The sequence below is a fragment of the Electrona antarctica genome, assembly GCF_951216825.1.
Source record: "Electrona antarctica genome assembly, chromosome: 6".
Lineage (NCBI taxonomy): Eukaryota > Metazoa > Chordata > Actinopteri > Myctophiformes > Myctophidae > Electrona > Electrona antarctica.
The window spans coordinates 35,203,806-35,215,476 of NC_136811.1; the positions used below are offsets into that span (position 1 = coordinate 35,203,806).

An 11,671-nucleotide genomic window follows, 5' to 3' on the forward strand; every position below is an offset into this window, starting at 1 on the left:
GTGAGAGCTCTTCGGTCCTTTTCGCTTACAATGTTTCTCACATCCAGCCATTAACCTAGACGGAAATCAGATATTCTTTTAATTACACGATTTATTAGTCTTATATTAGTCTTATTTCTACAATCTATATGACTATTGACTGCAGTGGACTGTCTACACCTACAGTCAGTCAGCCAGTCTTTTGATATGCGTTTTTTAAATTCACATATCAAATTAAATTAGTGTATATGGTTCATCATAGGCCAAATTGTATGTGTTTTCATTTCATGTGAGAAGTCGGATTTATGATCGACAGGCAATACATTTTCGTGGTTGCAGCGCCACTTAGCGGGGAACTGCGCGTCACAGTTTATTTGTGCGTAACAGGAACCATCGAATACTTGTCAGTCTTCACCCCACGGTCATGTTTAGGTGTAACACACAACAACCAGATGAGCTCAACAGCGGTTACCACTATCGACATGTGTATCACAAGTTGTAAGTAGGATATCTTATATTTTTTACTATTACTTCTAATACTTAAACTGCGACAGTATTTATCAGGCATCCAATTTGACCGACGATGTGTTCTCGATGACTCGGTAACCCTAGCTGACCACTGATGTGTTTTTTTAGCTTGTCCTTTCACTTGTTAGCGCTAGCACAAGTTAGCCCGCCGGGTGCCTATAAACTTTCAATCTACACCCTGACTAAGTCTATAGCCTATATTTTTATTCAGTAAAATATGTGATTTCTTTCTAAGCAAGTATTTGTGAAATTTTCAGACGCTTAACGATAGTAACAAAGTAGACCTTTTTTGATATAAAGTTTGGTGCATGTTAAAACAGTGGCCTGTTCTGAAATGTCATTTTATCAGGTTACAAATCATGTTTACCCTTATAGAAAGAAGATTCAACTGAAGATAACCTATAAACATTTGAATCATGAGTGGTTCAAAACCGGACATTTTGTGGTCTCCCCACCACCCTGACCGTTATGTCATCTGTGACTCTGAGCTGGGACTCTACCGCATTGGACCAGTGGGTAGTGCTGAAACCAAGGTCGGCACTCTCCCACTCTCTGAGGAAACCGCTGCTACCTTACTAGCCATTAACTCTGACACGCCTTATATGAAATGTGTGGCCTGGTATCCAAAGCATGAGCCTGAGTGTCTCCTAGCTGTAGGTCAAGCCAATGGTAGAGTCGTGCTCACCAGCCTGGGCCAGAGCCACAACTCTAAATGCAAAGAGCTTATGGGGAAAGAGTTTGTGCCTAAACATGCCCGTCAGTGCAACACTTTAGCCTGGAATCCTGTGGACAGCAATTGGTTGGCCGCTGGGCTAGACAAACACAGAGCGGACTTCTCTGTTCTCATATGGGATATTAGTAGTAAGTTTTCACCAGAGGCAAGTGTTGCTGCTGAGAAGATTCGCCTGTCCTCTGTGGATATGGACTCGGGCATGGTGGTTACCAAACCACTGTATGAGCTCGGACAGAATGACGCCTGCCTGTCCCTCTGCTGGCTACCTCGTGATCAGAAGCTGCTGTTGGCTGGTATGCACCGTAACTTGGCCATCTTTGACTTGAGGAACACCAGTCAGAAGACGTTCGTGAACACTAAGGCCATCCAGGGCGTTACAGTGGACCCACACTTCCATGACCGCGTGGCCTCGTTCTTTGAGGGCCAGGTGGCCATCTGGGATCTGAGGAAGTTTGAGAAGCCCGTGCTCACGCTCACTGAGCAGCCCAAGCCACTCACAAAGGTAACGTTTTGATGTGTTTTTAAAATCAAGAACATGTTCAATTTGACTAGAATAACACCAAAAGATTCTAAATTGTGCTCAATCATTTCTTGCTCTGGGTTCTCAGGTGGCTTGGTGTCCCACACGCACAGGCCTACTGGCCACGCTGACGCGGGACAGCAACATCATCCGCTTGTATGACATGCAGCACACGCCCACGCCTATCGGCGATGAGACGGAGCCAACTATCATTGAACGCAGTGTGCAGCCCTGCGAGAGCCAGATCGGCAGCTTTGCCTGGCACCCCTCCTCCCAGAACCGCATGGTGGTGGTGTCTGCTGCTAACCGAGTCATGACTGACTTCACCGTGTTTGAGCGCATCTCGCTGGCCTGGAGTTCCACCACATCGCTCATGTGGGCCTGTGGCAGGCACCTGTACGACTGTTCCGAGGATTGCCCGGAGGGGGCGGCTGAGAGCATGTTTGAGAAAGACATAGCCACTAAGATGAGGCAGAGGGCCCAATCCAGGTATGGCCACGATACCGTCCAGGTGTGGAAGAATCACCTGCTAGCTGGAGGAGGGGATTCTCAGCTCAAATCTTTGTGGTATGACCTGTATTATATCCTTTACTAAAGACAAATGGTGGTGAGTAGTGACAGATTATTTTGTAGGATGGTAATGCCGTTGTTGACACAACTGACAACACAACAGACAATGTATAAGTATATTACACAAATTCAACTATTATCTTTAGCTTTATATAGGCCAGTTTAAAGGATGTATGAGAATCATAATATAAATGCACAAAATCTCTGTGTGTCTGTCTGTCTATGTGTAACTTATCTTGAGAAATTACCGACCAACTTCAAACTCGGGAGTGCGGTGCCTGGCATCGAGGCGATAGAACCAAATTGTCATCTATGACGTCATAGACTGGCGTAGACTCCATATTTGGGCATGCCCGACTGTGGCTCAGGAGGTAGAGCAGGTCGTCCAATGATCCATGGGTCGGCGGTTCGAATCCCGGCTCCTCCTGTCTACATGTCGAAGTGTCCTTGGGCAAGACACTGAACCCCAAATTGCTCCCGATGTGCTGGTTGGTACCTTGCATGGCTTCCGCTGCAATCGGTGTATGAATGGGTGAATGTAATAATGCACAATCTATGTAAAGCGCCTTGGATAAAGGCGCTATATAAATGCACCATTTACCATTTACCATTTACCCGACACGGTGCTCCATCTGTAAAAGGACACAGATGGATATATACAGAAATCTCCATATGTATGAGCTTAAATGGGACACAGACAAACAGACGGGTACTCTTACAACGGGTATTGCATAACTGGATGGCGCTTGCATTTCCAACATGCATCGTTCCCGAGCCGACTTACATCTTTCCCGACTTCCATCGTTGGCATGCCTTTGTGACCATTGGGGAAGGAAAAACTATTTATCCCCCTCCCTTGATCTAGTATGAAGTTGAGCAATTGAGTTGTAGATGGTTTTATTACATATCTTGTGCTGCGCTTGTAGATGTAATTATGCTGCTCTTCTGCAATGACTGTTACATTTCCTATGTAAGTATCACATATGAAGCAGTGCACAGAGGACCTGGAGCTGAAGCTACAGGGGAATAAACAGACCCTTGTCTACTCCGGCATTAAGAATATTGTAAAGACCAGCTCAGGTAAGAAGCATCAGTGGTGTGAAGCTGCCTGATAATGCATAAGAAAAGCCACCTTGTGAGTGAATAACATGCAATTATTCAAAACCAGAAATAGCACTTCACAAAGAAGCAGCATTTTGTATTTGAAAACAAAATGGATACCAGAGAGTAAACCCTACAAACGTTTCTGTAAATACCTTTTTTACTCGTTTTTCAGACGCAAGAACGTTGTGTTGGGGCTCATTGACAGTGCAGCATAATAAAAACTGCACAATTAAGATGAAAATGCATATAGAAAATATATAAATAAACATTTTTTTTAAAAGCAGAATAAAGCAACAAGAATGTGAATCTGAGGACAATAGGTTAATTGACATAGTGAATTACTGACTGTCCATTCCCCACTCGTCCCCAGGTACGACTGAGAATCGCAGGTGCTGGAGTGGCTCAGACCGCCAGACGGACGTGCCACGCTACCTCAGCGAGGAGCGCAGCCTGGCCCTGCGGCTGTGTGGCTGGATCAGCCGGGGGCCAGACATTGACGTAGAGCCCTTTCTGCGCAGCCTGGAGCAGGAGAGTGACTGGGAGCGGGCGGCAGCCGTGGCCCTCTTCAACCTGGACATCCGCCGGGCTATCCAGATCCTCAACAAGGGAGCCACTGCTGACAAGGGTGGGAAATGTGACAATACCATACTCGCACAGTTTATAATGGCATATACCTAAGTTGGTTGATTCGATCATTGATTGGATTAGTTGATTTATTGATTCGTTCATTTCCGTTTGTGAGATATGACTGTGTCATTACTTGCGCAAGCAGAGCGCGCAAGTATTGTGGTCGTGCTGGTACAAATGCACGCGTATGCTTGGTAGGTATTGATGGTGACGTAATTAAGATATGTATCAATGCCGGGTTATTATGTCACCTTTTGATGGTGACGTAATAAAGATAGGTTTCAGATTACATACATGTATACATACATACAGACATTACCTTTAATTCACCTGACATATCCAACATATCCTAATTACGTCACCATCGACAGCCAGTTATAACCCGACATTGAAACCTATCTTAATTACGTCACCATCAACATCAGTATATACCTACCAAGCATACGCACATAAAAAAGCCAGCCGACCACAGTATAGTACTTTCTACTTACAACTTACATACATGTATACATACATACATTACCTGTTACCCAACCAATATTGAAACATATCGTAATTCCGTCACCATTGACAGCCAGTTATAACCCGACTTTAGTATTTAATTTCGATGTTTTACAGAGAGGCTAAGATTTGAAAGTTCGTATCGGTCGACAGTACTTGCGCGCTCTGCTTGCGCACTAGTAGGCCATTTATGGCCTACTTGTGTGCAATGCGCAAGTAGGCACTCTATAGAGTGCAGTTCTAGTTTTGACTGGCCTTTTCAAATCAAAAGTTAATCATTTATTCAATGTAGCTTACTGATCATTCCCCCAGTTTCATGAAAATCAACCCAGCTGTTCCCAAGTTAGTTTAGTTTCAGAGAGACACAAACAAAGATACAAGACAGGGTTGATTACAATATTAACCTGCACACATTTCTGCAGGCAGGATAACAAGATGGTGTCCAGTAATGTTGTGGATTGATGACGTCAGTATTGTCCAAATGTGTAGGGATTGCAGGAAGGTGGATCTGAACTCAAAAAACAAAAGCATTTTCACAGTATGTGAAAAATATTCCTTTGGCACTGACCAGTCCAGCGGTTTGCTCGATTAGCTGCGGACAGAAAGACCCTCTTCTAGACATGTTAGGTGCCAGACTGTATAAATGATGCAATGGTCAACACACTATGATTTACTTTTGTGCAGTAACTGCAGTAAAAGACATGAAAAGATAACAATTTGGTGCAGTACTTTTAAGTGTGCAAGCCTTTTTCCTCCTTTCTCTTTCCCCTTGACTTTGATATTTGATTGATTTGATTAGACAGACCTATCACTTATTAATATTGGTATACTTTCTTGGATGTAAAAAGCACTCAAATTACAGATATTATATTGTAAGAATGTATTAACTATTTACATCTTTGATCATGTAACAGTTATTAGCATGTAGTCTGTAGAGGTGAAAATGAAAAGCCTCTTGTTTAAACAGCTTCACAGAGGAAACTTCAAATGTAGGTCACAAGTTTTTCTACAAGAGGCTCTAATGAGCATTTCCTGAGCATGACTGATGGGTTGATTCATTAGATATGGTGTGTCAACAGTACTTTGTGTGCAATTCCTGTCTTATTTACGTAACACAATAATGGCATCGTAGTATAGTGGTACTCTTCTACTAGGCTTTCTGACTCAACAGGTGTCAATAGTAACAACATATTAAATAACTTAATATACTGTTAATTAAAAAATTATGAATTATTTAACTGTTTTAAACTGCTCAGATGCATATACCTTCTGTCTTCCAAAAAAAATCTAGTTTTAAGGAATTTAGAAACACTGCTCCCTACTGGGCTTTCCAATCCCTCGCTATATTTCCATTTTCCAGTCTCCACTAACGACTCAACACCTCCCCGGCCATAGGTGACCTGAACCTGAATGTTGTGGCCATGGCACTATCCGGCTACACTGACGAGAAGAGCTCCCTATGGAGAGAGATGTGCAGTTCACTTAGGCTTCAGCTCAAAAACCCCTACCTCTGTGTCATGTTCGCCTTCCTCACCAGCGAGTCTGGGGCCTACGATGGAGTTCTGGTACTGTATGAGCGGGAAAGAACATAGTGCTGTTGTAAAATGCATTTAGAACAATTTCTGACAGCTCTGAAGGAAAGGCATGGAATGCTTTGGAGTCTCAGATTATTGGGGAATTTTGCAAATGGGATATTTCACTGAAGAAGAAGAAAAATAACTTATATATTCTGTGCTCTATAACCGCATAAAACGGTACCCGCAGGGCATTGACATGTGTACATTTGTAGAATAAACTTAACCAAAAACAAATGTAATCAAATTTAACTTAATTAGTAATAATTTCCATCCCTGGTCAAAGCCTTGTGAATTTAGTTAGAACACAGGACGTTTAGGCCTAAATCCCCTAGAGGTCCTCAGTGAGTTTTAAGTGGCATACAAGATAAATCAAAATACAATGAACATTGTGGTGTTGTGCAGATGTGCACATTACATATTTGTAAAAACAAATAAATAAGGTTACCAAATGAAACATGAATAAATTAATAATAACAATATTCTCTCTGATCTTAGTATGAGAGCAGTGTTGCAGTGCGGGACCGAGTCGCCTTTGCGTGTATGTTCCTCAATGACACACAGGTAATAACTTTTACTAATAACAGAAGTAGATAATGATCTGGCTGTGAAATACAATTACGTCACTTTTCCATGACCACATTCATGTTAAGTAAATCCTACCTAGACCATAGTCAGAAGTTAATTTGATGTGAGCTGCATGCACATGGTTTGAATTTCTATTTGATACTTCACAGCTACCTCGTTACATTGAAAAGCTGACCACTGACATGAAGGAGGCCGGAAACCTGGAAGGCATCCTGCTCACAGGGCTGACTAAAGATGGAGTGGACCTGATGGAGAGCTACGTGGATCGTACGGGTGATGTTCAGACCGCCAGCTTCTGTATGCTCATGGTAGTGAATACACACATTCTATCTTCTGTATGCTCATGGTAGTGAATACACACATTCTATCTTTGACCATGTCTTCTGTATGCTCATGGTAGTGAATACACACATTCTATCTTTGACCATGTCTTCTGTATGCTCATGGTAGTGAATACACCCATTCTATCTTTGACCATGTCTTCTGTATGCTCATGGTAGTGAATACACACATTCTATCTTTGACCATGTCCAAGATCAGCCGGCTTGCTGATGATTATTTCTCTTTTCACTGCACCTGAGGAAAGAACAGATGTGCACAAGGTATCCAAAATCTATTCTATATAGTGTAATCTGAGTATTTCTCTCTCCAGGGTTCCCCAGGTGAGGTTGTGAAGGACCCTAGGGTCCAGTGCTGGATTGAGAACTACCGCAATTTACTAGATGCATGGAGATTCTGGCATAAACGTGCCGAGTTTGACATCCATAGGGGCAAGCTGGACCCTAGTTCTAAACCCCTTGCACAGGTAACGATAGATAATTTCTGTTGTATTCCTTATTATTTTGTTATGTTTTTTTTATTTGAGGCACTGACTACATTGTTATTACTGCACTCGCCTTATGTGACTATTTACCTTGTTTGTGAGTTCATGCCTATTCTACTGTGCTTAATATTCCAATCTCACGTGTAGTCGACTCGCTTTGGATAAAAGCGTCTGCTTAATGCCTATATATTGTATATTCCAATTCCTGTAAGGTTAGTTTGAAATCCGTTTCTTGGAAAAGTGTGTATTCCAATTTCCATTCCATGAACATAAACACAGGGAAATGAGACATTGCTGGCTTTCATGCCAAGAGATATTTGCTAAATCAACATCTGCTTCTCTTAAATTATTGTTATTTTAACAATCTCATACATTATAGTCCTCAACATAAATCACAGTTATTTCCAGGTAGTGACACTGAATGAAACCTTCATGCTTTGAGGAATTTGCCCATTGAATATAATCTAATCGGTCCATTCAGGTATATATCTAGACTTTTACTCGTCAGACTGCTTACAGTATATGCCATAATTTATTATGCAACACTTTCATAATAAAACCCTTATGACGAAAAAGACAGCTGGCAAATGCCAGCCAACTTGCTCTATCTTCATTTCACTTGTTCTTATCAGCTGACCTTTGTATTGTCTCTCCTGTGGCGGCCAGGTGTTTGTGAGCTGTAATTTCTGTGGGAAGTCCATCTCCTACAGTTGCTCAGCCATGCCTCATCAAGGCCGTGGCTTCAGCCAGTATGGTGTCAGTGGTTCGCCCACCAAGTCAAAGGTCACCAGCTGCCCTGGCTGCAGGAAACCCCTGCCACGCTGCGCCCTCTGCCTTATGAACATGGGCACACCCGTGTCCAACTGCCCAGGTGAGCTTAACTACGGTAATAGTGTAGTATGTCTAATAGTATAGCATGTGTAGAGATTCTGGATTAACGTCATAACACACATCTCTGCATCGCCTTAAGTGGATACCGCTAAGCATTATCTGGTGCGGGGAGCCATACTCGTGGGCACTGGGCAGGCCTTCTTCCTTCCTTTTTTACAATGGTGCATGTACAAAAGTTAATGGGCTCCAGAGAGTATATGATATTGGCTGGGTTTCCAAAATATTTTTTGTGTTGCACGTAGCTTGAACACACCCCTCTAGGCCGCAAACAGAAGCCTGTGTGCGGCCTAATTGGCTGCATGGCAGCCAATCGGACACTATGTCCTTTTTTGGGAAACACTGTCAAACACAACGTAGAAATAAACAACATAGACTTTGGCACATAAGGCCTCCTGCATGAATACATTTAGAAGCAAACCTGTTTCCCTAAAGCCTCTTTAGCCTACACACACCTGTCAACATGTGGCAGTAGTAAAACCATTCGCAGAGAAATGTGTGATGTGAGTGGTGTTTAGGCCTACTTCAGCATCAAAGAAATTAAATTGCCATAGGCCTATCTATATATATATATATGATGAGTGAAGAGAGTCTACTGTCGGCAGTACAAATATTATTAAATTAAATTGTGTGATGTCGGCAAGGTAAATGTAGGCCTATATGAAAACACTACTGTCCCATTGTGCATGTGAATTAAATTGAATAACATTAAATTGTGAGTTAATAAATATAGGCCTAGACAAGGAGGTTAAATGGGAGGCTATTGTGCAGTCAAAGTTGGCTACAACTACCTTAAAAGCTAGTTACAAGCTAGTTAATTCTTATTGACCGGTCAGGCCGGTATGGCCTACAGCCTCAGGCCTACCATACCAGGCCTCAAGCCTACCATTGTGTGGCACATCTATGCACGGAATATCTATGTTCACAGTGAAAGGGGGTTGTTGAGAAGAACCACACGCATACTCACTATGCATATTTTGATTCCTGCATAGTGATTGTAGCCATTGATTGTATATAGACTTAATGATCAAATAATTTTCTTCTGCAAGGCACAGCGAAGACAGATGAGAAGGTGGACCTTACCAGGGAGAACAAACTGGCCCAGTTCAACAACTGGTTTACCTGGTGTCATAACTGTCGACATGGCGGCCATGCTGGCCATATGCTCAGCTGGTTCAGGTTAGAACTCTCACTCTGTGTTATCCAGATAATATTGTCAGATCTGTGAATTCACTTTTAGCCTAGGTATGTCTGTGCTTCGGTCAGGACACCACTTTATTTCCTATTGTGTTGACATGTTACTGGTTGTGTGGTTGACCTTCACCTGTCCTCTACAGAGACCACTCGGAGTGCCCAGTGTCGGCCTGCACGTGTAAGTGCATGCAACTGGACACAACAGGGAACCTGGTGCCTTCGGACAGCAGCTAAAGATGGGAGGGATCTTGTCTAAAAGCTTAAACACCAGCAAAGAAATCCCAAACAGGCTAAGGACACGACTACAGCACCTCAACTCGGCAAGTACAGGGACAAAGGGTTCGGTTCAGATAAGAGTCCTTTTCTGGATATGTGCTGCTGAGTTACTTCTTTTTTTTAATAAGTTATAGCCGTAAGTGAATGTAACATTGTAATATACACGTACATGTTTCATCACAAGAAGGGAGGCCGGGTGTGTTTCTGATGTGTTCATGTTATTACTAACCTAATCCATGAAGGAAAGGGAGCCAATGTAGCTAATCAACCCTGCAAATGACAATGTGAGATCCCACTTAATAAACATATTGATTTGCTCAGGTGCACAACAAGAGGTCTTCTGATGATGTACCTGAATCAGGATGATTTTTATTATGCTCTATTAAAGAGGATATACTCGCACATCAATTATAAAATATGATTACACGTGCCAATACAATATTATCTCATTTTTTATTTTGGCTGTTTTTTCTTTTTCTTTTAAAGCGTGTGTTATTTTGGGGGGTTACTAAAGGATCTTCAGATACCTCATAAAGGCATTGAGCATGTGTGGAAAGGATGGTGCAAGAGGAGGAGGAGGAGGTAGAGAACGTATGTGGTGTGTTTGAGAAAGAGTGGGAGGTGGAGGAGGAGGGGGGGGGGGGGGGGGGGGTTTGGGAGTCTGTATTCACCTCCCCTCTACAGGCCTGTGGTCCATGAAAGAGGCCCCCCTAGAAAACAGCAGCTGCTCGGCACTCCGACAAGACCCTCCAGATTGTTCTTCTCATAAAGAACCTCAGCTGCCGGAACACCATTGACTGAAGCCTAATTTAAGCTCCGTCGCACGACAGTGTCGCTCGCCGAAAACAGCAGACCTACAAGCTCACGATGCGTCACATCCGGCAATCGTTGTGGGCTTGTAGGTCTGCTAGTTTTGGCCCGCGAGACCTCGGTGCGATGAAGTATGAATCAGGCTTTAGGGTGAGGGAACAGACATGCTGAGCCTGTGTGCCCCCACTCCCACATGCACGCGCACACACAGAGCCTCTCTCTTTCTCGCCTTCACTTTCTCTGGTGCCCAAATTGCACCCAGAATATGCATACCACACATCAGACCAAAGAAGGGTGCCGTCCGAGGAGCCGGCTGTGTGTAAGCTGCATTGTAAATGTATTTTCTCATTATTTACCACCCTCTTATACTCCATCTTGAACCCGGAGACGCATTGTAAGTGGGTAGGGGTGGGGGGGCTGCACCAGAGCTAACTAAATCACTTAGTCATGGAGGCTGGATGGAGCATGGGAGCTACTGTATGCTGCTTTGACCAGGGTTTTGTAGGCCTGCTGCTCTTTTGTGAACTATATTGGAGCAGGTTTGAGTTGTGATAACGAAGATACTCGTGTTTCATAAATATGGGAGCAAAATGAAATGGTCTTTCCTATGTTTGCTTTTGAAAATAAATGTTTTTGTGACTAATCATAGTGTGTCTGAATTTTGTTTAAAATATTGTGATTTCAAACATACTCTGAGCATCTTCATCTTTAATCTTCACTTTTAACTAATCAACTCAAACACCAGAATAAAAAATGGCAGATATGGAGAAATACAGTAAATGAAATAACTTAAGGCATACAGTAATGGCAAGTGACTCCATATTTAATCCTAATTATCCACAATTGTGTAATGTTTAAAGAAGACATTTTCAAGAGAAACTTTGGCAGTTCTCAAAACGCATCACTTTAGTGATTGGCTGAAAGTACAATCCATAGACCATGCTAGACCAATGGGT

The 11,671-nt window shown here is 42.8% G+C and overlaps 1 protein-coding gene across 2 annotated transcripts; it reads left to right on the forward strand.

The window, feature by feature from the left end:
* The first annotated feature begins 339 nt into the window (after positions 1 to 339).
* Positions 340 to 11,358, forward strand: mios (missing oocyte, meiosis regulator, homolog). 2 transcript variants are annotated; one of them, XM_079502541.1, is made up of 12 exons: positions 340 to 477; positions 883 to 1,742; positions 1,849 to 2,341; positions 3,312 to 3,410; positions 3,805 to 4,059; positions 5,958 to 6,127; positions 6,635 to 6,700; positions 6,874 to 7,032; positions 7,377 to 7,529; positions 8,214 to 8,418; positions 9,485 to 9,614; positions 9,773 to 11,358. In XM_079502541.1, exons 2-12 carry the CDS (start codon positions 924 to 926, stop codon positions 9,861 to 9,863), a joined length of 2,640 nt encoding a protein of 879 aa, XP_079358667.1. In that variant the 5' UTR covers positions 340 to 477; positions 883 to 923; the 3' UTR covers positions 9,864 to 11,358. The 2 variants fall into 2 exon arrangements, with proteins under 2 accessions (XP_079358667.1, XP_079358668.1); XM_079502542.1 differs by having other exon boundaries at positions 9,491 to 9,614.
* The last annotated feature ends 313 nt before the right edge of the window (positions 11,359 to 11,671 follow it).

What these genes read in the sequence shown, in the direction of transcription:
- mios (XM_079502541.1), top strand. Translation starts at nt 924, where the DNA reads ATGAGTGGTTCAAAACCGGACATTTTGTGGTCTCCCCACCACCCTGAC. An exon ending in TTTGTGGTATGACCTGTATT is followed by an intron (nt 2,342 to 3,311) that starts ATATCCTTTACT and finishes TGTAAGTATCAC; the next exon opens with ATATGAAGCAGTGCACAGAG. An exon ending in CATATGCTCAGCTGGTTCAG is followed by an intron (nt 9,615 to 9,772) that starts GTTAGAACTCTC and finishes TGTCCTCTACAG; the next exon opens with AGACCACTCGGAGTGCCCAG.